This window comes from Bubalus kerabau, chromosome 23 (genome assembly GCF_029407905.1).
Source record: "Bubalus kerabau isolate K-KA32 ecotype Philippines breed swamp buffalo chromosome 23, PCC_UOA_SB_1v2, whole genome shotgun sequence".
Taxonomy (NCBI): Eukaryota; Metazoa; Chordata; class Mammalia; order Artiodactyla; family Bovidae; genus Bubalus; species Bubalus kerabau.
In genome coordinates this window covers 5,086,019-5,111,025 of record NC_073646.1, presented here as the reverse complement: position 1 = coordinate 5,111,025, position 25,007 = coordinate 5,086,019, and the positions used below count along the sequence as shown (strand labels likewise).

The window sequence follows — 25,007 nt, the reverse complement described above, 5'->3', positions numbered from 1 at the left end:
GAACCCCACCCCGGCCCTGTGCGCCCGTCTCTGGCCGCCTCGAATCACAGCCCTGCTCCCGCCCAGTCTCCTGGGCAACGCCGCGGCCCCGCCCCACCATGGCGCCGGAGGAGAGAGCGGATGCCGCGCGCCTGCTGCGGGGTTTCGAGCGCCGCTTCTTGGCGGCGCGCGCCCTGCGCTCCTTCCCCTGGCAGGTGGGCGGCAAGGGGCGCGGAAGGTGGGTTGGGGAGCACCGGGGGTTCGCGGTGAGCGGGGCTCCGGACTCACACACCCGCCCTCCCTGCCACGTGATGGCCTCTGCTACCTCGCTGGTCCGAGCGGCACGTCCGGTCCCCCGGGATCGCCGGGGCCGCGCGGGCTGGCGGCTAGGGGGCAGGCGCTCCAGCGGTGCGCCCTTGGGCCCACCCTGCGCTCAGCCCTCAACAGCCTCTTCCCCTGGACCCTCGCCGCCCTTCACCGCCTTTGCAGACAGAGCCCCACGAATTGGAGGAATGTGAGATTTCCTCCCAACTCCCCTTTGGGTTTTTTAGGGTCATGGACAGTTGGTTTAAAAAAAAAGGTTTTTTAGCCTGTTATCCTGACCATTGGGTAACAGCTGCTGCTGCTCGTTTAAACAGCCAGCATGCTCAGGACAGCGGGAGATCACGCTGTGTTGAGTTCAGTGACCAGGTCACAGGCCCTCTCGGACCTCCAGCTTTTCATGTGTATCAGCAGCTTTGGACAAGTCCTCTCAGAGGCAGCTGATGGAAGAGGCAGGGAGGTACCAAACAGTCCCGAAAAGACAGAAGAGCTCACATCCCTGCCCTAGGGACCTGCCACTTGCACACAGGCTCAGGGCCGGGGTAGCTGCTTTATTCTGCCAAGGCAGGGGCTCTAATAACACTGCATCCTTCATAATTCACGTGCGGTGAGCTCACTGGGATGACTCAGTTTGGACACAGAGTCCTCCCCAGGTCTGCCCCTTCTTAAGAGGGGAGGTCAGTCATCTGTTCTTTCACTGACATAAATCATTTGGCATCCTAGGAGATCATTTCCCGTCAGAAAGGAATATGTACATTTTTTAACCCAAAATTTAAACCTTCGTAATTGCATCTGTGAGGCCCCATGCGTATCACCTGTAATTGTTTACAGTGCTTACTCTTCACCAGGCCCATGGTAAGTGCTGGCGTAGGCTCACCCACAGCACCCATGTGGTGGGGACTAGTTGCTGTCATTGGTTTGACTAGAAAAGAAGTCAGAGCTCAGATCTGAGAGACAGCCTGCCAGCTCTGAATCCTGGACCGACTCCGCACAAGCTGTGTGACCCTGGGCAAGTGACTTTGTCCAAGGACATGACACAGGAGCTAGGACCTGCACAGTAAAGCAGCCTGTCTGCCACAGGGAGGTCTCAGGGAGTCCATCAGGTGTTAAGGCCATGGCTCCCGCCATAATTCCTGGCCGACCAGTTCAGTCACAGAGCTGGTCTGTGAGACCCAGGTGAGACTAAGCTGCCATGGCTAATGCAAACCAGCAGCCTGTCTTTGACATTTTCTGTGACTCATCCAGGTGTAACTCAGGACTTCTCAAGGTCAGGCTTTCAGCTGCCTGTGGCTTCTGCATCATTTGGCCCCAGGTCCCTGGGGAGAGATCACTTAGCACTTTGCCAACAATTCCTATTGCATGTTTGATGTTGCTGTGATAACGCCCTTGAGATTTCTTTCTCTTACCGCCTCTCTCTTTGGATAGAGCCTAGAAGAGAAACTAAGGGACTCGTCAGGCTCTGAGCTGCTGCTGGATATTTTGCAGAAGGTAAGAATCACAGAATCCCTGGAACGCATCGCTGGCCTGATTTCCCCGTGAAGAGGTAACAGAAGCACCCTGGGTGCGCATATGTCCTTTAAAAAGAAAGACGTTGCATCTGGCGTGACCAGCTCAGACAACTCGGGCTCTTTTGTTTTCTTAGATAAAGACATCAGAATACACAATACGCTGCATGAGAGGAGGGAATCTGGGCGATGTTTTTAAAACCGTCCACAGAGGAAATCTGGATGACAGCTGTAGGTACATCTAGCCTTTACTCACTGCTCAGAGACTTTCTTCTTTACGTTTAAAGGGAAAATAAGCAGGCACATCTTGCCCACCAGGTCTTTTTCTAGTTGTGGGTGGGCCCCTGCTTTTCGGACGTGGGGTTTGGACATACCAAGGGGTATATCTTAGTCTTGGTATAACAGAACACGACACACTGTTTGGCTTATAAACAACAGGAGTTTCTCTCTCACAGTTCTGGAGGCTGGGAGTTCCAAGATCAAGACGCCAGCAGATTCACTGTCTTGTGAGGGCCCACATCCTCATTCATGGAGGGCTGTCTTCTTGCCATGTCCTCACGTGGCTCAGGGGGCAGAGGGAACTCTCTTGAGGTCTCTTTTATAAGGGCACTAATTCCACTTATGGAGGCTTTACCCTTATAATCACACCCCAAAGGCCCCTCCTGATAGCCTTGGGTGTTGGAGTCAACATGTTGATTTGGGGTGGACACAGATATTCGGCCTATAGCAGGGTGTTAGTGTGAATCCATATGCTCCATGTTCCTGCCCAGAAAGGACATTAGAAACACTGCCATGGACTGTGCCAATGTTGTTCAGTCACTAAGTCGTGTCCAACTCTTTGCAGCTGCATGGACTGCAGCATGCCAGACTTCTCTGTCCTCCAGTATCTCCTGGAGTTTGCTTAAATTCATGTTCATTGAGTCAGTGATGCCATCCAACCATCTCATCCTCTGTCTTCCCCTTCTCCCACCTTCAGTCTTTCCCAACATCAGAGTCTTTTCTGATGAGCCGGCTCTTTGCATCAGGTGGCCAAAGTATTGGAGCTTCTGCTTCAACGTCAGTCCTTTCAGTGAATATTTAGGGTTGATTTCCTTTAGGATTGACTGGTTTGATCTTGTGCCACTGTAGTGGAGAAATATTTTTAGGAAAGGGCTGATATCTAAAACTTTTCGATGCATGAGGATCACCCAGGGCCAGAAATCCAGGGATTGGGTAACTGGGGTTTGCCCTGTATTCACTTGAAGCCCGTGGGAGACTTAAGACAAAGTCTCACCCACAACCCACACTGTGTTCCTTCTCACAGACTGTGAAGCACCCTCTGTGCATGAAGCACCCACCATCAGTGAAGTATTCCCGGAGCTTTCTCTCCGAGCTCATCAGAAAGGTCAGTGATGGGCACTGTCCACCCAGTAACCAGGAAGCGTCTGGGACCCAGCCGGCTCTTCAGAGGTGGACTTTGCCTGTTGGAGCTCAGATCCATCCTGTTCTCTTTTCCTGCTCTGCAGACCCCCGTAGAACAGGGAGCTCCCATCACTGAGACACTGTGGGGGGCGGGAGGAAGGGAGAGGCCAGGGTCCTTCCTGTCTGCTTCCAGGGGTCTCCAGCAGTGGCAGCATCTCCGCTGTGGTCCTGCTCCCCCCCGCCCCACGGAACCTTCCCAATCCTACCAGGCAGCCCCTGAGTGTGGGAAACCCCACCTGCTCCCTGCTGCCCTACACTGCACCTTAGCTGCACCCTCTCTACCCCTCTCGGAGGTCCCCCCAGCTCCCCCCACCAAGTGACCTATATTAAGTCAATCACATCCCAAATCTCACCTCCAAATGTGGTGAAAATCCTCCAGCCATTTTTACAAGTCAGAGTAAAAGCAAAGAGGTGGAACCTTGGTTTGAATCACAAGGGTCAACTTAAGCCTCCTGCAAATGCTGTCTCCCTGCCCGTCCCCAGCACGAGGCTGTCCACACGGAGCCATTGGACGAGCTGTACCAGGTGCTGGCCGAGGTCCTGACGGCCGAGGAGCCCACCCACTGCCACCGGAGCTATCTGCTGGTAGGAGACGCACGCCCTCCACACACACAGTTAATTCAGGGTCCCGTCAGCCTCATGTAGGTTCAGTCCCTGACTTCCGCTCTGTGGTCTTAGACGAGGTCAGTTAACCTCCCTGGGCCTTGGTTTCCCCACCTATAAACCAAGCCCTTCTGCAGATAACACCTCTCTTCGGGGTGGCTGGGGTTAAATTAGGTAACACATATGAATTGCACAGCAGTGACCTGGTGCTCAGACCTCAATAAATATTTGACGGATAGATGTGGGCTCCCCAGGTGGCTTAGTGGTAAAGAACGCGCCTGCCAGTGCCAGGGACATAAGAGACGCAGATTCGATTCCTGGGTCAGGAAGATCCCCTGGAGGAGGGCATGACAACCCACTCCAGTATTCTTGCCTGGAGAATCCCATGGACAGAGGAGCCTGGTGAGCTACAGTCCCTAGGGTCACAAAGAATCAGACTGAAGCGTCATAGCATGCATGCACTCCTACTGCTGTTGCAGGACGGCAGTCTCTCCCTGCTGTCCACTGCCACCATCACCAGCCTGATAAATGCTGTGGCCTCGTAACTGGTCGTCTGGCTTCCTGCCCCACAAACATCCATTTTGCACACAATAGCTTTTGTTTTGTTTGTTCTTTAACCTTTTATTATAAAACACAGATACAAAAAACCACGCAAAGAATTAGATTACCGAATTGCTGCAAGGCGGCCACCATGGTAACTGCCAGTCTAGCCGAGGACTTTGGCAGCCAGCCCACGTGGCCCCCATCTGACCCACCTCCATCCCAGCCCTCCCTCCCTCCCTTTCGGAGTCGTCACTCGGAGGTCTTATCGCTGCCGTGCACTCAGCTGTAGATGCCTGCACCTAGTCTTGTCCATTAACAAGGTCTGGCTCAAAACCTCCCTTCATCCATGGTTCCCCCAGCTCCTTCTCTTCCTGGCGGTTTGGGCTGGACAGCTCTGTGCAGGCTGACTTTCACTGCACACATGTGATGCTGTTCAACATGTTCCTCTGTCCTCTGTTCCCCACAAACTGGAAGCTGGATTCCGAGGCCCACTGGGACACTTGTCTGTTTGATCCCTTAGCAAGAACACTGCATAGGTCCCAGAAGGCTCATCATCTGTTTTTATCTGCTTCGTGGTAGCACTTACGGATGCCTAAAGCTTAGACCCATTAATTCATTGGAGGATGTAAAAGAGTGACTTTCTGAATCATTTTGTTTTCATTGGCTGGAGAGATTTTGTAAGGAAATTCCTCCTATTGGCCATACTTGGTTGTGGAGGAAAGGCCGGATACAGACTTGACCCTTCCCCTTTAGAGAGTGAACTGGTCTCCTGTCATTCCATTAGGGCTTCAGTCCATTGCAGGTCATGTCACTTTGTCATTGTCCAGTTGCTCAGTCGTGTCCAATTCTTTGCATCCCCATGGACTGCAGCATGCCAGGCTTCCCTGTCCTTCACTGTCTCCCAGTTTGCTCAAACTCATGTCCACTGAGTCAATGATGCCATCCAACCATGTCCTCTGTTACACCCTTCTCCTGCCTTCAGTCTTTCCCAGCATCAGGGTCTTTTCTCGTGAGTCAGCTCTTCCCACCAGATGGCCAAAGGATTGGAGCTTCAGCATCAGTCCTTCCAGTGAATATTCAGGGTTGATTTCCTTTAGGACTGACTGGTTTGATCTTGCAGTCCAAGGGACTCTCAAGAGTCTTCTCCAGCACCTCAATCCAGAAGCATCAATTCTTCGGTGCTCAGCCTTCTTTATGGTCCAACTCTCACACCTGTACATGACCTTATGTCCATATAGTCAAAGGTCCATATAGCCAGAGCTATTGGAGAAACCAAAGCTTTGACTATAGGGACCTTTGTTGGCAAAGTGATGTCTCTGCTTTTTAATATGCTGTCTAGGTTTGTCATAGCTTTCCTTCCAGGGAGCAAGCATCTTTTAATTTCATGGCTGCAGTCACTGTTCTCAGTGATTTTGGGCCCAAGGAAAAATCTGTCACTGCTTCCACTTTTTCCCCTTCTATTTGCCATGAAGTGATGGGACCAGATGCCATGATCTTAGTTTTTTGAATGTTGATCTGAAAGCTGTAAGTCCAAAATCAGGGGTGTCGGCAGGGCTGATTCTGAGACTGCAAGAGAGGGATGTGCTCCAGGCCTGTCTCCTTGGCCTCAGACGACCATCTTCTCCCTGCGTGTGTGTCTTGATGTCCTCTTCTTACAAGGACCCAGGCAGATTGGAATACAGTCCCCTTATGCCCTCATTTTAACTTGATTCCCTCCGTAAAGACCCCATCTCCAGGAGTTCCTTGACAGTCCAGCCATTAAGACTCTGTGCTTTCACTGCCAAGGGCCCAGGGTTTGGTCCCCGGTCAGGGAGCTTAAGATCCCACAAGTCACACAGCATGGCCCAAAAAAAAAAAAAAAAAAAATGCCCCATCTCCAAAAAAAGGTCATATTCCGAGGTACCAGGGGTTAGGATTTCACCATACAAATTTCCAGAGGAAATGATTGAACCCGTGAAAATCTCTTAATTTCTTTTCGATTTTTAAAATTTCACTCCTTTTTATGTTCTCTCTTAAGGGTTTCCCTGGTGGTTCAGACAGTAAAGAATCTGCCCGCAATACGGGAGACCCAGGTTTGATCCTTGGGTTGGGAGGATCCCCTGGAGAAAGGAATGGCAGCCCACTCCAGTACCCTTGCCTGGAGAATCCCATGGACAGAGGAGCCTGGCAGGCTACTATCCATGGGGTCACAAAGAGTCAAACATGACTGAACGATTAAACTTAAGGGTTTATCTGCTTTTATGTTTTATTTTTATTTTTACGTTCCTTCGAGCAGCCTTTATTTCTGAAATGCTGTTTTCTGTCATTTATCACACATTCCTGAGTGTTTCTCGTGGTCTTACAGGCCTCACCCTGGAAGTCTCACTGCCCCCACTGCCAGAGCAGGCCGATTCCCTCCTAGGTGGGCGCCTGGGCTTTTCCAGGAAATGCCTGTTGGCTTGGGTCCTCCTCAAGCCCCATTGCCTCCCTCTTCTGTCCACCGACACGCTGAGCACACAAGGGTTGTATCACCCGCCTGCTCAGAACCCGCCAGTGGCTCCCATCACATTTAGACTGCAATCCTACTTCCTTACATGGCCCCCAAGGCCCCCCAGGCCCACCCTGGCTGCTGGATTAGTAATTCTCTCTCCTGGTTTCCGCTCAGCCTTCGGGTGACTCAGTCACCCTCTGCGAGAGCACGGCCATCGTGTCTCATGGGACCACGGGCCTGGTCACGTGGAACGCCGCGCTCTACCTGGCCGAGTGGGCCGTGGAGAACCCAGCGGTCTTCACTCACAGGTGAGCTGGGGGCGCAGGGCCAGGCCCCCAGGAGGGTCTGCCGCCGTGCACTTGTGGACACAGCGCCTTCTCCCCACCTCCCAGGACGGCCTTAGAGCTTGGCAGCGGAGCCGGCCTCACAGGCCTGGCCATTTGTAAGACATGCCAGCCCAGAGCGTACGTCTTCAGCGACTGTCACAGCCGCGTCCTGGAGCAGCTGCGAGGGAACGTCCTTCTCAACGGCTTCTCGTTGGAGCCAAGCATCGACGCCTGGGCGCAGCACCCGGGACCGCATACCCCCGAGGCAGAGCGCCCCCGGGTGACGGTGGCCCGGCTAGACTGGGACACGGTGACGGCGGCGCAGCTCGCAGCCTTCCAGCCAGACATCATCCTTGCCACAGGTACCGCCCGGCTCTCAGCAGGGACGCGGCAGTGGACGCTGCCTGGCGGGAGGAATGGCAGGACCTGGGTTGCGTGGGCCTCCGGGTGACAGCACAGCGTGGGGCGTGCCTCCTGGGGGCCCCGAGGCCTCAGCCGCCCCGTCTGAGACAGAGGCCACGTGTCCTCCCACGCAAATGGTCCCTCCAATGGAGGAACCAGCTCTGCCCAGCAAGGCGTGCGATGAGCAGAACAGGTCCCAGGGCACCAGACCAGCGGGACCAGTCTTAGCCAGGCCACAGCCCAGCGGCCAGACTTCACGTCCCTCTCCAGCAGCCTGAGGGAGGCCTTTCAGTCTCTTCCAGAACAAAAATGAGAAAGCCAGAGTAGCCCCAGGGCCCACCTACACCCATGTCTTCAGATGGGGTGGAAGTGGCCGTGGCAGCCTCGTCTTTCCAGGACCACGGACAACGACCTGATCCCAACTCCTCTGTGTGCCCTGGGCCTGGCCGCGGGTCACGGAAGGGGTTCTGGGGGCCCCCCATCTGCTCCATGCACACCTGTGCATCTCTGAGGCCTTGGGCTCTGCCTGTATGTGCCTCTGTCCTAGTCCACGAAATGAGCCCCGCAAGCAGGGCCCACCCACTTCTGGTGCAAGGACGGGGCCCTTGAGGGAAGTGGCGTGTGGCCTGGCCACCAGCAGGCCCGTCCTGCTCCGCGAAGCTCACCCAGCCCATCTGGCCATTGGTGCTGCCCTCTGGCCCGGCCATGGCCCTGAGACTCAGGCTGGGGGCAGCAGAGCACGCAGTCTAAGCGGTACACCCCCGCAGGCCCAGCTGGCGGGCGGGAGGGGCCCTGTCCCCACAGGAAGGAGACCAGAAGTCTGGGGCAAGTCAGGTTTGCCTCATGAAGCATCTTCTAAACAGGCCACAGGCAAAGACGGGATTTCTTTTCTTGTGAAGGAATGCCAGTGAGTCCTGGATATATTTCACGTGTTGTAGTGTCTTTCAGCAGCCTTTTTGTTCAGCTAACGTTTTCTGTTTTTACCCAATGTAGTCTTCTTACCGTCCAAGAGCACAAACCTAATTAAACCACTGCTTTCCGGGCCTTCACCTCCAAGTGTCAGTATGGCAGCCCTCATCCTGGGGGAGCCCTTCCAGTAACCTGGGTTTCCGTCACAGACGTGCTGTATTGTCCTGAAACGGTCCTCTCCCTGGTTGGGGTCCTGCGGAAGCTCTCCACCTGCCGGAAGGACCAGCGGGCTCCTGATGCCTACATTGCCTTCACCATCCGCAACCCGGAGACGTGCCAGCTGTTCACCACAGAGCTGGGTGAGCCCCCGGCCCCAGGCCAGGCTGCTGTCTCTGAGAGGCCTGCAGGGTCACTGCACTGGCCCCACACAGGACTCCAGGGAGCACAGAAACCAGGAAAGTAAGAGAAGGGGGCCAGTGACCTGGAGACAAACCAGGAAGACCCAGACCACGGTGTGCTGGACTGACAACCTGCACCCTCTGCCCAGGAGGTCAGCAGGGGAGGAGGGGGGCAGCTTATGCGGTGACCTCGGAAGCCTGAGAGCAGCAGTCCTACTGTGTGTTCAGGAGTTCTGAGAGCCTTCAGTCTTTGTGGAAGGGACAGGGCGGTGGACACCAGCCAGCATCAGGGTAGACAGGAGCTGGGCCACTGTCTCCAGGTCCTCACTGTACAGCAGAAACATCCCCCTCGGAGGTGGGACAGGGCTGGCAGGCAGGGACCCTCAGAGAAGCGGCGGCCACCATCACTGGGTCAAATACACAGTAAGAGTCAGGGGTGTCTTAGAGGAAAGGGGTCTGCCTGACTCGGCTGTGGGGAAGCGGGGGGCAGGGGGGACACTGTCCTTAGACCTGACCTGTGTCAGCCCCTGTAGCACCTGGTGGGATCATGGGGGTGCTGTCATCCTGTCTCACCCAGAAAAACACTGGGGTGCAGGGCAGCTAAGTAATCATCCAGGCACCCAGCTCACAGTCTCCACCCGCCACCCCATGACCCCCGCCCTGCGATCCCCAACCACGTGCCCAGGCGTCATCAGGGCTTCCCACACAGACCAGACAGCCATGCAGAGCCTTCCCATGGCTGCCTCTGCCAAGAGAGATGACCAGTGCCCACCCCCATATACCATGTCCCACTGACTGGAGTTTGGCCTCAAAGAATAATGAAGTCCTTTTTCAGATGCTTACAAGGAAAAATATCCATGCTGTATTTTTTAATACAATTTTTTATATGTATTTGGCTACTCCAGGTCTTAATTGCAGCACACAGGACCTCTAGTTGTGGCGTGTGGGATCCAGTTCCCTGACCAGGGGTGGAACCTGGGCCCCCTACATTGGGAACGCAGAGTCTTAGCCACTGGACCACCAGGGAAGTCCCCTCTAGGCTGTATTTTAAGTGAAGAAATCTGAGTACTAAACAGCATATACATATACCGTATGTGCTATGTGTGTGTATATATATATTCAGCATATGGGAGAAGGAAATGGCAACCCAGTCCAGTGTTATTGCCTGGAGAATTCCATGGACAGAGGAGCCTGGTGGGCTGCAGTCCATGGGGTCACAGAAAGTCGGACACAACTGAGTGACTCACACTCACACATGCAGCATATACAGCCCATTTTTATTTTTAAAAATAATCACAGTAATACACATGGAGAAATTTAATACAAGCTAATTAACATTATTAACATGTTATACTTGGACAGCAGGATCATGAAACTTACCCAGTATGTCTAGTATTTCATTTTTATAAACACTGATTTTTCATTCATAAAAAACTGATGACAAAACCACCCTTGCCAGGGACTTGTCAGACATCTGTGCTTACAGAGAGGACGTAATCCCCTCTGACACAGGCCCAGCCTCTGAGGGCACCAGGCTGAGCGGTCAGGCAGACGTGGGTTCAGACCTCGGCTCCTACTGAGCTGTGTCCGGTGAGAGCGTGGAGCCCAGAGGCAGAGAGCGACGAGGAACCTACAGGGCGGTGACCTCTGAGGGACACACACAGCCCAGTGGACAGATGCAGGAAAGCTGGCTGCTGTGAGCTGCTTACCAAGGGGATTCCTGGTCCCACCCTGGAGGCTGGTTCTGGGTGTCTGTCCCAAAGCCCCACCCTGATAGGGTGGCATCCCACCCCCAAACCCCAGCACCCTGAGATGCATCTGTTCTGTTTCCAGGCCAGGCTGGGATCCCGTGGGAAGAGGTGCCTCGTCATGACCAGAAACTGTTTCCCTACGAAGAGCACTCGGAGATGGCGATTCTGAAACTAACGCTGTAGTTTTTACAGATGGTTCTGAAGGACAACCTGAAAATCAAATCACTGTCCTGGAAAGAGTCTGATAAAACTTCCACTGGACTTGAATGTTCGAAGGATGTTAAATTCTGAATCCAGAACCGTAAAGTGTTCTAACAAAATATAAACTGCTCAAGTGTGTGGGTACCCTTCTCTGCCAGCTGGCTTATTTCTTAAGCAAACCACCATTAAGTCAGAAGTGAAATTTCTGGCTCAGACAGAAGGATTTCCTTTGTGCAGATAAAAACATACCAAGTGTGTTTTCCCCAACCTGGACACACGTCCCTCAGAGCCATGCTGCGGTGGGATGCATCCTAGGGTCCCCTGTTCGGGGACGGGGGGGGACCCGCGGTGCCTGTTTTCAAGGCAGGAATCAAAATATTAGGGACACGCCTGGGCAAACGCAGCAGGAGACAAAACAGGGATCTTGAAGATGCCACAAGCAAGTAACGGGAAAGTTACTTCCCTTCTCACAAACTGAGGGGGGAAACACACACAAGACAGAAAAAAAGAAGGAATTCAGAGCCTCCAAAGAAGGTAGGAGGCTGAGCCAGCTTCCTGGGCCACCAACCCCTGATTACCAACAGTAGCCTCATTCTCCAGGCGGCGCCCACTGCTGTCTTTCCAGTGGCCGTCTACCAGGCAGCGCCGCCCCATGGCATCCGGCCAGCAGCGCCAGCCGCGAGGACAGGAGCGGGCGGCTCCTGGGGAGGAAGGGGAAAGGCGAGGGGGTGGGCATCCAAGGCGTCCCACACGGGACACCTCACTGGCCCGAGGGGTCACGTGTCCGAGATCAAAGGGAGCACCGTCCGCTCCCAGCTCACATCCCAGCGGAGCTGCTCTGACTCCCGGAGGCTCTCGCGGAACTGGTGCAGTTTGCCAGCAGGATCAGGAAACTTTGAGAAAAGAGTCTAGAAGAGATGAGAACTTACCTCATCACCGCTTCCCATTTCCCACCCCAGGTCCCCCCACCCCCTGAGCTGCCCCGCCTCCCCCTTCCCAGCCGCACCCCAAACCCAGGTGCCAGACATCGCCCCCCTCCAACCCCGTTATCCCACTGAAACCCTCCCTCCTCCCCAACACCTGCAGAATCACCCACGTCCTAGGGTCTCCAGCGAAACTCCCGCTCTGGCCCAGCTTCCCCACCAGGCCTGGCTGATAACCCTTCTCATCATCTCTAACCCCCACTGCCGACCCAGCAAGCCCCCACTTCATCGGACGCAGGGGAGCCCTCCGGCCCCAGCCCACTCCACCCCCTGCGGTTCCGACCTGACAGCACAGCCAAGCAGCAGCGTTCACATCCACACCATCCACACACCGTGACCTGTGGCAGCCCCTACCCCTGCTCCCGCCAGGCTCTGCTCCCGCCAGGAGCACCACCCTCTTGCCATTTCCCCAGCACCCTCCTGTCCATGTGCTGAGATCCAGGCGATGCCTGTGTTCTCGCCAACCTGGCTAAACTAAGGCGTCTGCAAATGCCAGCCTGTGGGACACCTGCGGCCCTCCACTTGTCTTTGTAAATAAAGTTTTACTGGAACATGGCCATACGCCTTCATTCACAGACCAGATGCTTTCACATTACAACAGAGTTGAGATATTTTGACAAGAGACTATGGCAAAGTCTAAAATTCTCTTTCTGGGCCTTTCCAAAGTTTCTTGCCTTTGGGCTCAATTGTCAAGAATGACGACGTATTACTTTTTGTAATTTGTAGTAAGAAAGAAGTACCCTTTGAAGACGCCCACCCATCTTGCAAGGCTGGTCCAGGAAGTGCCCCTCATGCCTCCCTCTTCCTCCTCCGATCCAGTACCCCTTAAATGGCACATGGTCCACTCAGCTCTAGCATCACCTGTGTGGTATGAGCTCCGTAAACCCAGATGGCAGGCGGGGCAAGCCCTGATTCCCCAGGCCCTCTGGGGCCCAGCCTCTGAGACTGCTACTCTTTGAGCAGACCCAGCCCAGGCCCACCCGCCCAGCTGCAGGGCCCACCCGCGAGCCCTGGTGTGGGGCAGACAGACAACGTCACCTGTAGCTGAACTGCCAGCTCCTCCGAGTCCTTGAAGACCAGACCGTTCTCCTCGTGTTTCACAAGCTCGTGTAAGCTGTAGAGAGAATGGCGGAGGGTGTGAGAGCTCTTGGGAAGAGAACAGAACCCACCCCACCCGCGGGCTAAGGTGGGAGTCAGGAACAGTCAGTCTGTCCTTCCCTTCAGGGAGCCTGTCCTTAGACTCAGCATCTGAACTGGAAAACGACCTGGAAGGACACGTGTTAGGAATTCAAACTGATTTGGGGAAGGAGAGGCAGTGAAGGGGCATTCGGACTTTTTGTGCTGTGTGCACTCTTCTTGGTGAGTTCTGGTTTTTTTTTTCTTAATTCTACAGCAGAGAAATCAGGTAAAGGGCAACCACGCTGGAGGCAGGCTCAAAACTGATCAGGAGCTGATCCCAACATGATGTGAACCTGGAGTCTAACATGCTGGCTTTCCCATTTAGAAGCTGGCCCCTCCGCTCATGGTGGGGCCACTGCACCTAAACCTCTTCTAACACTGACCTCTCCTGCCCATCTTTTCCAAGAAGAGCGGAGACAGAAATAGACACATCCAACTGACTCGAACCCAACTACATGAGCTGAGACAAAAGGGACAGAGAGATAAATTCCTGAGTCAGGTGGGCAATCCCGGCCACCATGCCATGCTGTGAGCACACGCCCCCAAGGAGAGAATCTTATTCATCATTTTTACTCAACATCAAAGTGGAAGCCACCCCATTTGGTGGGGCCACAGCCCACCCACAGGGACTACAGGGGCTCCTGTTCCCTAGGGGTGGCCGAGCCGCACAGATCAGAAGTGGCACCCTCCCAGAAGGTTTCCCAGGCAACGCTAACCATGCTGGCTCCCCACACCCCCAGCCACCCAGCTGCTGATTTGAGAATATAACCCGATGGGATTATTTTTCACTCCTACCACTGAAATTTCACGGCACACACTGGCAGGCAGCATCCAAACATGTCCACCACCTTCATGGGTAGGTCCAGGCCGCTGGAGGACCGGTGCAGGCAGACGCCCAGGTCTGCAGACCCTGCGGGGCGAGGACGAGAGTGAAGGGGCTGTCAGCACCGGCCGTGCGCCCAGTGACCACGCATCCTGCAGGACCGTGGACAGAGGCAGGCGGGGAGGAGAGGAAAGGGGCTAATCACACCCCCAACCCCGGGTACAGATGCCTGGAGCTGGCCGAGTGGCCTGGCCTGAGGCGGGGACACAGGGGCGCTTCCCACATACTGCTCCTGGCTGCTCCGCCCTTTCGGAGAACTCCCGGCCCATCACCAACGTTTTTATATAAACGGACCCTCTTTTTCTCCTTAACCACAATTTAGTTTAGAAGAAGCTGCAGCAATTACTGCTTACTGAGTTCAGAGTTTCTGCTTGGGGTAATGAAAATGTTTTGGCAAGACACAGTGGCGGTGACCACAAAACACATATTGCATATTTTTGTATTTTATCACAATAATTACAGAAAGAACCCAAAGCAGACCCAACAGAAAACCAGCTGTCACTGTGAACATAGAGCCAAGGAAGCACCCTCGTATCACTCAGCGCCCTGGGAACTCCTATCTAGAAAGGAACTTCCCGCCTGAGACGGATTATTTAGATGCTGAGATCGATCAGCACTGAGCCAACAAGCTCTCCCCGAGGGATCAAGATGGCAAGAGCCAGGCGGCTGTCCTCACTAGCTAACAGACTGCACTGTTGAACTCTTGGTCTCTGCACCGCCCTGACTTGGCCCTACCCAGCCCCGCCCAGCCCTTCTGCCCATGGGAACAGCAGGACTGAGCTGGAGGGCATGAAGCCCCAGAGCACTCAGACGTGACCTTGGCAAACAGACAGGGAGGAGCAGGCACACCAGGAAACTGCCTTGTCTCCAGGAGTCCAGCCAGGATCCATCCCAGCCTAAGGCCTGTGGCGGGGTGTGGGGGGCAGGGGTGGGGGGGGGGGAGGCGGCTAAGCAGAGAATGGCTTTAAAGAGTTATAACAGGGAATATGCAAAAGAAGGTGGTAAAACGTTTACCATCTGGCCCTTTTCAGAAAAACTGTCCCCTGCCCTCGGATTATTTGTTGCTATTTAGTTGCTAAGTTGGGTCTCTTTTGGGACCCCATGAACTACAGCCCGCCAGGTTCCTCTGGAAATGTCCATGGCATTTCCCAGGCAGGAATACTGACGTGGGTTGCCGTTTCCTTCTCTAGGGGATCTTCCCGGATCAGGGATCGAACCTCTGTCTCCTGCACTGGCAGGCGGGTTCTTTACCAAGGAGCCCCTGGGAGGCCCGCTGCCCTCAGGTATTCCCCTGTAAAGCCCTCCCTCCTCCTGCAGGCCTCCCACCGGACACTCTCACCCAGAAGCAAGGGATAATCCTCAGCCTCCAACCACGGGGTGCAGACCTGGATGTGCCGGAAGCCCTTCTGACAGATGAGGCGGCTGTAATAGTCCTTCAGAGGCCCTTTGCCTGGCAGGGGAAACTCAAGTCACCCACTGGGCACCCCACCGCCCCAGCCCACGGCCCCTAGCCTGGAAAGCCCCTGCGAGTGCGTGAGCAGCAGGCCCACACTCGGCAGCTCCCATCAGGCCCCAGCCAGGCGCCCTCCAGAAACACCTGCCCAGGGGGGTGTGCACCCTGACGGCAAACACCACAGCCCTTCCCCCAGCAACCTGTGCCCAGGGAACCTCAGACTGGGAATGTGTCTGGGATAAACTCTGGCCAGTCACCAGCATGCCCTCCGAGACAACTTCTCACACAGGCTTCCCCGGCGCCCTGCCCAGGACCCCCAGGCAGCACAGCCTGAGTGGTGGGCCCCTGCCACCCCTGGGGGTCCGGGGGCCAGGAGGAGAGGAGTGTCCAAAGCAGGGCTGCTGGCCCAGGGCCCTCCTCCTCCAACCAAACCTCCTCTGCTTCTCTCTCTTCACTGGCAAACAGTTTTACACTGGACAGTGGACTCTCATTTAAAAAGAAAGAGGGTTTTCCTGGTGGCTCATGGTCAAGAATCTGCCTGCCAACGCAGGAGACGTGGTTAGATCCCTGGTCCAGGAAGCTCCCACGTGCTGCGTAGCTACTAAGCCGGTGTGCCACAGCTACTGAGCTTGTGCCCTAGGGCCCGGGGGGCCGGAACTACTCAGCCCGCACGCTGCAGCTACCGAAGCCCACAGGCCCCAGAGCCCGTGCTCTGCAACGAGAGAAGCTGCCACAGTGGGAAGCCCGCACGCCGCAAATGGAGCACGGTCCCCACCCCCCGCAACCAGGGAAAAGCCTGCACAGCAATGCAGACCCACTGCAGCCAGGAAGAAATAAGTAAAACCATTTTTTAAGAAAAGAGGCTTGAAAACCACTGTGCAGTGGAAAGCTCAGTATCTCTGAGGTCGCCCTATCTGAGGTTCAAATCTAGACTCCGTGCCCTGCCGTGAAGTCCCTGTCAACTTCAGCCTGTCCCTCCGCTAAGCTGGCAGAGAGAACCATGCATCGAAGAGTTAGGCTGACGATCAACGAGACAGCACACATCACAGGCCTGATGTGGGGAGGGCCTTCTGTCCCCTCTAGTGACCCATCTAATACAGGACAAGGATGCTCCCTGGTGGGTACCTGTTATGACACAGACCAGAGAAGGGAGGCTTTCTCCACTGTCGATCAAGTGTTCAAATTCTGCGTTTAAAAAAAATAAATATGTGATAACCAAGATCAGGGAGTCGGGTGAGTAAGGGGCTAATGGGAGGGGTGGAGGGCAGGGTGCTGCTCCCAGCCACACAATCCTGGAGGGGATGCTTCAAAGCCAGGGGGTCACTCACTGACCCAAATGGGGACCCAGGCCTGCCACTGCCACCCTGTGTCCTCAGGCTGGCCCACCCAGCGGCCCTTGAACACTCTGCCGAGGACACCACGTGAGGCCGGGTGAGCATCCCGCAGCTGAGGACACCCCGGCAAGCCCAGCTCCTGACCACAACCACACACCTACTTTCTAATGCTGCCAGCAAGATGGAGAAGTCTTCATCCTCTACAAGAAAAGAGAACTGAGTGTCATGGGTCGGTTTCCCGTGCTTCCCCTACCAGCTCAGTGCGCTCCCCTTTCTCATCGGGGCCCCGAGTACGTGGGGGCGCAGGACTGACACTCGTAGGAGCCCCAAGTGCCCGGGAGGGTCCTGAGACCTGTCCAGCTCGTGCTGCTGACCAACAGGGCCGGCCGCCCGCAAAGATGGGTCACCGCTCCACTCAAGGCATCCCGCTCCGTGAAGGCTGACCTCTCCATGCCCGGGTCTGAGGATTCTGAGCTGAAGGAGCGGAGAGAGCCCGTGAGCTGCCACAGAGCAGGCTCTCAGGCCCTGCGACAGCCATCTCCCGCCGGCCAGGCCCGCAGGCAGCGGTCGGGGTGCGGCCACAGCCGAGTCATCAGGTGGCCCGACCAGCCGGGGCCTGGGCGCTGAGCTGCACCCGCTTTCTCTCTTTATCCCTATTATTGATGTGTCGCCAGGCACTGAGCCCACAACAGCAGACAAGACTGACTCAGCCCTGACTTCAGGGGGCTTACTGTTGTAATCACCCCGTCGGCTTAAGACGAGGATGCTGTGACCCCCTCTAACGCCCCCAGATTACTGAACAAAGACCAGGTGTGCAGAGAGCCACTCACAGAGGCTCTCCTCACCCCCCAGGAGGTGCCCAGAGAACACACAGGTGCACAGACCCTGCCACAGGGTCAGGAACCCTGGCAGGAGGGTGGACACCCACAGCCTAGTGCAGGGCAAACACCTCCCCAAAGGGCCAAGAAGGAAGCCCTGTAGGCTTTGGGGGCCACATGGTCTCTGTTGCCGAGCTCAGCTCTGTTCTTGTAGCACGGAACCAGCCACGCACGATATGTAAATGAACGCACACACTGCATTCCAATAAAACTTTACTTATAAAAATAAAGAGAGCAGGCCTGCAGTCATAGGTTGCCAACCCCTGGTCTGATGGATCCCCAAGTCAGCAGCAAGCATGAAACAAGGCACCTGAAAGCAAGCTGAAGACGGCAGACTTACCGGGCCCTGAACACAGGGTAGGTGCGGCTCAGCTTCACAAAGAGCTGATGTTGCAGGTCCAAGGGCGTCTCTTTAAAGAATAATGCTGGCTTGTCGTACAGAGTCACGGCTCTGCAATGAGATCATTGGGGTGGCTCTAGGGAGGGGCAAAGAAAGGCCTAAAGAAGAAAAAACCCAGGAGGATCCAGAAGAAGAAGGGTGCTTGGAGAGCCAAGTCTCAACAGTAAACTTCAGAATGACCTGGAGAGAGACTTCCCCGGCAGTCCAGTGGTGAGGGCTCTGCACTTCCAGCGCAGGGGTCCCGAGCTCAATCCCTGGCTGGGGAACTAACATCCCACCTGCCACATGGCGTGACCAGACAAAACAAAAAACCCAGACACACAGTTTAAAAGAGTCCAATTAAAAAAGAATTACTTGGGAGAACCACAGAGAGAAGGTTCAACACCAAAACTGCCTGGACCGCCTGGCTGGCTGGCAAAAAAAACTCCAGCCTCCTCCCCACTCAGCTCCCCCAAACCAGCAACCACTCCCCAGAGCCCCAGGAACCCCCAATGCCTCGCCAGGAGGACACAGCAGCTGGGAGTGGTGGCGCTGGGAAGGACCCCTACTTGACGCCCCAGTTCTCAGCCAGGTCGTCCCGCATCGCGTTGGTCACGCACAGGTTCAGGTGGGACAGGCGTCCGCAGAGCTTCTCATACCTGAAGAGAAGTATCAGTGTTCAACCTGGAGCCCTGGGCCGAGCACCACCACCCGCCACCAACCAGCACAGGACTCGACACCCTCTGGTATCGAAGAGGCTGCAGAGCTGGGGTCTCTCAAACCAGGTCATCGGCAAGGTGCCTTCCCAGTGTTTGCACTGAGTTCCACCACCTATACTATTATTTCCTTCCCACCTTTCTGTAAATCAGATTGCTTTTCAGCTTAAACACAATTACTTTCAGGAGAAATCATATTATCACTAGGGAAGGGAAAATCCAGTCTCTCCTGCCATAAAATGAAGGAGAAATACAACAAAGGCCTCCTCATTAAATCTCAGCCACATGGCCCTGTTCCCTGCAGGCGGTATAACTCGGGCTCAGAACCCGGCACTGGCTCTTTCAGACACCCTGGACCCTGTGCAAGCCTGCTGGGAACAGGACTTCTAACACGACCAATATGTCTGGCAGGCTGTGGTGGTCCAAGGCCATTTGTGCTGGCCGTGGGTCTACAGATCCAGAGGGAGCACACAGCTCTCCCGAAAACTGAGGGTGTATGTCCTCGAGATGAAGCTGAATTCTATCCAGGTAAGAGATGTGCTTGTGTGTATAAAGCAAAAAACAAGTGACGCCTGGCGGAGAACCTCACAAAACCAGAGTAATCTGGGGAAGACAACTCGCGCTCATGGAAACATGAGTGGCATGGTTTCTGCCAAATTCTGAAGCAACCTTCCTGCTAAGAACACTGGACACAGAATCCATGTGACACTGTACCCTTGGAGGATTTAAACTTATTGAAAAATAAATAAATAAAAGTGTGGATTTGTTAAAGAGCATGGCATTGCTTCCTCCTGCAAGCACAGCCTGCTCCTGAGGCCCTTCTTCCCTCCCCCCAGCTCACAGCTCACAGACTGTGGCCCACACCCCCAGCTGCCAACAGCGGCCCCCACTGTGCATCTGGGGATCTGGTCTGCGTGCACCAGGGACCCCAGCTCTCTAGCTGAGCACTTGTCCCAAGCCTGAGACAACAGGGTATTGAACTGCCCCAGGCTCAGTGGGGGTCAGAGGACACCAGGTGAGCAGGAGTCAAGCTTGCTCTCTCCACAGAGCCGGATGGGATGCGGATGAGAGCAAGGGGCTCCCAGAACCTGAGAAACACCTCCAGAGGGAAGTGTGGGAAGACAGAGGTCCTGATGACACCCTTTCTGAGCTCAAAGTTGGCCCTTTCTCAAGACTTCTCAGTTTCATGGGGCAACAAACGCCCTCCTTTGCTCAGGCCTGTTTTTAATCACTGGTCACGAGCATCATGCCAACACCCAGCCTTGCCCTTGCCCCTACAGGGCACACAGGGGACCAGCTTCCCCAGGACTCTGCACTGGCCCTTCTTCCCACTGCAGTTTGGAGTCAGTGTCTGCACCCTCCTTCCAGACCCTCACCACTTGGCCAGCAGAACGAGGGGGTGGCTGGGGCCGTGCACCAGACCCATAATGGAGTAGCCGTAGTTGTGCCAGTCGACAACAAGCTTGCTCCCGCAGAGGCAGCCCGCGAACCAGCAGACCGCAATGGCGGGCAGGCCCGGAGGGTTCTAGGAAAGAGAGACTTGAATGAAGAGGAGGAAACCAGACCATGGTTGACAATAAACCAAGTGAGAATAACGTACATGGCAAAGAGTCAACTCTGTTTACAGAGCTCTTGAAAATTGATAAGCAGAAGACCCCTCTTCTTCACCAGAAAGTATAAAAAGTCATAAAAAAGAAAGCTTATCAGATGTCCATGATGGTTCAGTGGCCAAGACTCTACATTCCAATGCAGGTAGCCTTGGTTTGATCCCTGGTCATGGAACTAGATCCTACACACCACAAATAAGGCTCAGCACAGCCAAATAAATATTTAAAAAGAAAGAAAGAAAACAAAATTGATCAACATAAAAAGTCCAAAAGCAATGATACCCAAGGAGATGAGAAATGGAATGAGGAGGTACCATTTTTCACCTGTCAGAATGGAAACTCAAAACACTTAGGATGCCTGGTGGTGGTGAGAATGAAGGGGAAAAGGCCTCTCTGTTGGGTAGGGGGATAAAATGACCCAACCTTATCTAGTACTATCCAGTAATCACATTTTAAAGTATATGGACTCTGACCAAACACTTCCCTTATTAGGAATTTATCCTAAAAGTGAAACTGGACCCATGCAAAAGACGTATGTTCACTGATACTCTTTGCCACTTTGCCAGATATGTTTAAAAAAAAAACAGGAACAATCTGAGTGTTTATTAAGATGATACTAAATAAATATATCAAGGTATATATCACACTGGGATACAACACAGTCAATTAAAAGAAGGAACTTTTCTGTTAAAAAGCAGTGACAGTAAGAGGCTAAAACCATAACTTCAGAACTAGAATGAAGACCTAGTTCAAATCCTGATTCCAGCACTTCCCAGCTGTGTGACAATCGGTTATTTACAGAACCTCCCTAGGTTCAGGTTTTCTCATCTCTACATAACACAAGAACCTATTTCTTAGGATTGTTGTGAGGAATTAATGCATGTAAAACATTCAGATATGTGGTAACTATCTGTAATGACATTGAAAAACAGAAAGGATGGGTATCATAAAGAGGATGGACACAGACCACAGGCTCCTACTCAAGTGTTTAAAAGTTTATATACACACACATGAATATGCAATTCATTTACCAGTTTGTACATCTTTAAGACTAGAAAGTAAAGAAAACTATTAACGGTGGTTCTCACAGCGGCAGGCAGGGCTGACACATACCTGGAGAAAGATGTAGGCTGCTGGCTCCGTGCACATCAACTTCCACAGCAAGTGCGCTGCCTGGAATACAACTTTGACCCCGTACTGGAGGATGTGGGGCCCAACTGCAAGACAGAAAACAGCTGTCACTAGGAAAGGCTGCTGGTGTTTAGCCGCTAAGTCGTGTCTGACTCTTTGTGACCCCATGGACTGTAGCCCACCAGGCTCCTCTGCCCATGGGATTTCCCAAGCAAGAATACTGGGGTGGGTTGCCATTTCCTTCTCTGTGGATCCTCCCCAACCAGGGACTGAACAGGCATCTCCTGCCTTGGCAGGCAGATTCTCTACCAGTGAGCCACCTGGGAAGCCCCACTAGTAAAGGAATTCTTGGTAATCTGCAGATGCCCCCCCCTCCAAAAACACACACACACAGAGAATCTAGAGTTGAGTGCTTCCTACCTGCAAGTCTCTGAAGGTCTGTCAGACTCACAATCTGAATTCTGTCGCTCTGCAAGAGCTCATCGTGGGGTTTGGAGTCTGAAAAGAATGTCCTCTTTAATGTGCTGGACAAGACAACCTAATTTAAAGTCTGATGATCCCTGCCCCACCCCTCACCCCCTCCCCAGACTGAATAAGGAAGAGCCATTTTGGAAAGTAAGGCTTTCCCAAACCTCTCTGTTCCTCAGTAGCCAAAACAGAGAATGAGGCCAGTTCTTGTCCAGACTTCTCTAGACCAACCACAGAAGGAGGGCCAGAATCTTATCCACTTTCACTTAACACAATGCCAGGCACACAGCAGGCACTAAAGCTGACCTAGGTTTCCTGGATGACGGAATTATCACATCCCAGGGAGACCTCTGTAAGTCCCACTCCCACCCCTGACCCTGGGGTAGCAGACTCTAAACAAGGACCTGAGGCAACCAGTGGTATTCCGGCTTTCCCCTGATATGGGGTATGTTTAGAGCTACCTCCTGAAAATGTCAACGTGGGGGAAGATGGAGGAGCAAACACCCTGCCCCCTAACACTAAGGGGAAAAGCTGGGCATGCTGAGAAAATGAAACATCTCCTGCCTGCAGAGCTCTGCACTGAGGGTGAGGAATGGAGACAAGCTGCCCATCAGCTCAGACACAGCCTCAGAGATGTGCTTACCAGCACTGGCCCTGGGGTCACACCCATCTGGGTTCCAGTCCCATCTTTCCACTTACTAGGAAGAATAAGACTAGGCACTGAGTTCATTTAGCTTAGCACAGTCCTGGCATATGGCAGGCGCTCGGTTAATGCTGATGTGTTCCTAAGTCTCTAGAACATCCAGGCTGGGGCGGGGACGGGGGTGCAGAAACCTGGCAACATCTGTCCAGGCCAGAACAGTCTCAGAGGGCTGCCTGAGGGAGGAGAGAGAGAAAGAGGGCGGCCCCGGCGCGGCCACCCCCTCCTACCCCCGGGGTGGTCAAAGCCGAGGGTCAAAGGCTGACAGAGCAGCCTCCCTCCCGGAGCCCCGGATACTCACTGCAGAACCCCAGGAGGGTCACGGAGAAGCCGCTCTTCGCCAGTGACAACGCATGGTACTGCATGCGGGGGCTGCGGCCCACGTCGCCCAGCACTACGACAATAACGTGGCGGGCCGCGCGCCCCCACCGCCAGTGCTTCCACGCCACCAGCAGCAGCGGCGGCAGGAACAGGGACAGCGCCAGCAGGGCCACGATGGAGGCCGCCATCTTGGCAGGTCGGCGTCCGTCACGTGACAGCGCTCCCGCCGGCCGGGCGCGCAGTGCGCAGCCGCAGACCGAGCCTCCGAGGTGGGCGGAGACAAGAGGGGCGGGAACCTGGTTCCCTAAGCAGGAGTCCACCGAACCTCCGAGGAGCCCCTGGGAACCAAGCTTCGGTGGTATTAGGGTAAAGTTGTTATTATGTAGGGAGCTAGGAACATTTTTTTCCCTTCATATTTCTAAGATAATTCACAATATAGTGAAATAACAGTTCGTTTGAACCTGTATAATGTTGAGAAAAGGGGCGAGATGCCAAAATGCATACCTGCTGGTTCTAGCATATAAAAATCAAAATGACTCTTTATTGTACGAAGTCAGGGGGTGATCTGCTTTGGATGATTAGGGAGTGAGTTGGGGTGGTGGCAGTTGGGAGCTGGTGGGGAGGCGGGTGGTGGTCTGTTTCTCGATCTGAGTGCTTGTAAGGTGGGTGTGGTCCGTTTGGGAAAATTCATCAAGCAACGAACTTACTCATTTTTCAGGATGTATGTTGTACTTGAGGTGGCGCTAGTGGTAAACAGCCTGCCTGCCAATGCAGGGGACTTTAGAGATGCAGATTCTATCCCTGGGTCGGGAAGATCCCATGGAGGAGGGCAAGGCAACCCACTCCAGGATGCTTGCCTGGAGAATCCCATGGACAGAGAGGAGCCTGGTGGGCCACAGTCCATAGGGTCGCAAAGAGTTAGACAGGACTGAAATGGCAGCTCAGCACATGTTGTACTTGAATAAAATGTTTAAAATAGAAAAAGGGAATTCCTTGGATGTCCAATGGTTGGGACTTTGCCCTTTCACTGCTGAGAGCTGAGTGGGGGAACTAAGATTCCAAAAGCAACATAGCATAGCCAAAAAAGAAAAAAATAATAAGAAAAATAAATATATATAGAGAGAAAAAAGGACGAGGAAGGAAGTAAAAACCATAATGATTTTAGGTATCCATTGTAATAAGGGAAAGTTTCACTAACCCTCCTCTCACACCTCCCAAGGTAACCACACTAAAGAATTTTGTGTGGGTCTCTGTGACAGCGTTTTGACTTTAAAAGGGGTCCCCTTGAAGTCACCCCACTGCCCTCACCTTGGGAGCTGCCCCAGAATCTGCACAGCGACCACCTGCTCTAGAGGGTTCCCCCCACCCACCCACTCACATGTTGGACAAAAGATCAACACAGCACCTCCTTCATTAATGAGAACCCAGACAAAGCAGCACCAGGGGCCCTAGAACCCAGCTCAGGATGTGGCACATAGGTCATTTGCTTCTCACAATAGCCCTGTGACTCCTGAAGGTCACATCCTTAGTGAGTGTGTGGCAGAGGCAAGGCTTAAAACCCGAGCAGAAGAGGGTGAGGAAGGAGGAGTAAATATGTATAGATGGAAGGGTGGACAGACAGTCACCTGTGGGCAGCCTCAACGCCCCAGTTTCCAGGGAGGCCCCACCTTCGGTTGTCTTGCTGGGGTCATGAGACCAGAACATGGACCCCACCCCTCCAGGCCCCCTCTGTGGTGGGACCGGGCTGGGATCCAGAGACCCCCGCCTCAGGGGCTCCTTGATGTTGAGCACATCCCTCTCTGTCAGCTGGCTTTCCTGACCTGTAAACTAAGGGAGGGGGACTTTACACCTGAGAGGCCCCCTCTTGTTCTTATGATCTAAGAGGTTAAGGACCAGGGGCCCCAGCTGTGACAAACCAGGAGCAAACATCTTGTCCTGGAAGATGAAACCCTGATTGGGGAAGGCGTTGGGATCGTTTCTCTAGGGAGAGAGGAACACGATGCCACACCAACCAGACCTGCTTGTCCTGCTTGCCCACTTGGCCGACATCACATGTGAAATTCAATCCTTCCATAGTTCAAGAGGGTATTGTTTCCCTTCCAGATA

At 54.0% G+C, this 25,007-nt stretch overlaps 2 protein-coding genes and 1 pseudogene across 6 annotated transcripts; 2 read left to right on the top strand and 1 right to left on the bottom strand.

Moving 5' to 3' along the window:
* The first annotated feature begins 60 nt into the window (after window positions 1-60).
* Window positions 61-11,013, top strand: EEF2KMT (eukaryotic elongation factor 2 lysine methyltransferase). 5 transcript variants are annotated; one of them, XM_055562176.1, is made up of 9 exons: window positions 89-217; window positions 1,726-1,788; window positions 1,943-2,036; window positions 3,109-3,189; window positions 3,750-3,851; window positions 7,057-7,190; window positions 7,275-7,570; window positions 8,729-8,878; window positions 10,751-11,013. In XM_055562176.1, the coding sequence occupies exons 3-9, from the start codon at window positions 1,995-1,997 to the stop codon at window positions 10,849-10,851; spliced, it is 906 nt and encodes a 301-aa protein (XP_055418151.1). In that variant the 5' UTR covers window positions 89-217; window positions 1,726-1,788; window positions 1,943-1,994; the 3' UTR covers window positions 10,852-11,013. The 5 variants fall into 5 exon arrangements, with proteins under 5 accessions (XP_055418150.1, XP_055418151.1, XP_055418152.1 ...); XM_055562177.1 differs by having other exon boundaries at window positions 1,726-1,843; XM_055562178.1 differs by having other exon boundaries at window positions 156-194.
* ALG1 (ALG1 chitobiosyldiphosphodolichol beta-mannosyltransferase) lies at window positions 11,012-23,138 on the bottom strand. Its single transcript, XM_055562174.1, has 13 exons — window positions 22,882-23,138; window positions 21,833-21,910; window positions 21,395-21,498; window positions 20,051-20,199; window positions 18,528-18,617; window positions 17,920-18,030; window positions 17,054-17,175; window positions 16,863-16,901; window positions 16,493-16,552; window positions 15,254-15,364; window positions 13,827-13,941; window positions 12,891-12,966; window positions 11,012-11,777 (listed from the first exon to the last, which is right to left on the bottom strand). Exons 1-13 carry the CDS (start codon window positions 23,087-23,089, stop codon window positions 11,646-11,648), a joined length of 1,395 nt encoding a protein of 464 aa, XP_055418149.1. The 5' UTR covers window positions 23,090-23,138; the 3' UTR covers window positions 11,012-11,645.
* LOC129637874 (60S ribosomal protein L35a-like) lies at window positions 19,075-19,403 on the top strand (annotated as a pseudogene).
* Window positions 23,139-25,007: the final 1,869 nt, after the last annotated feature.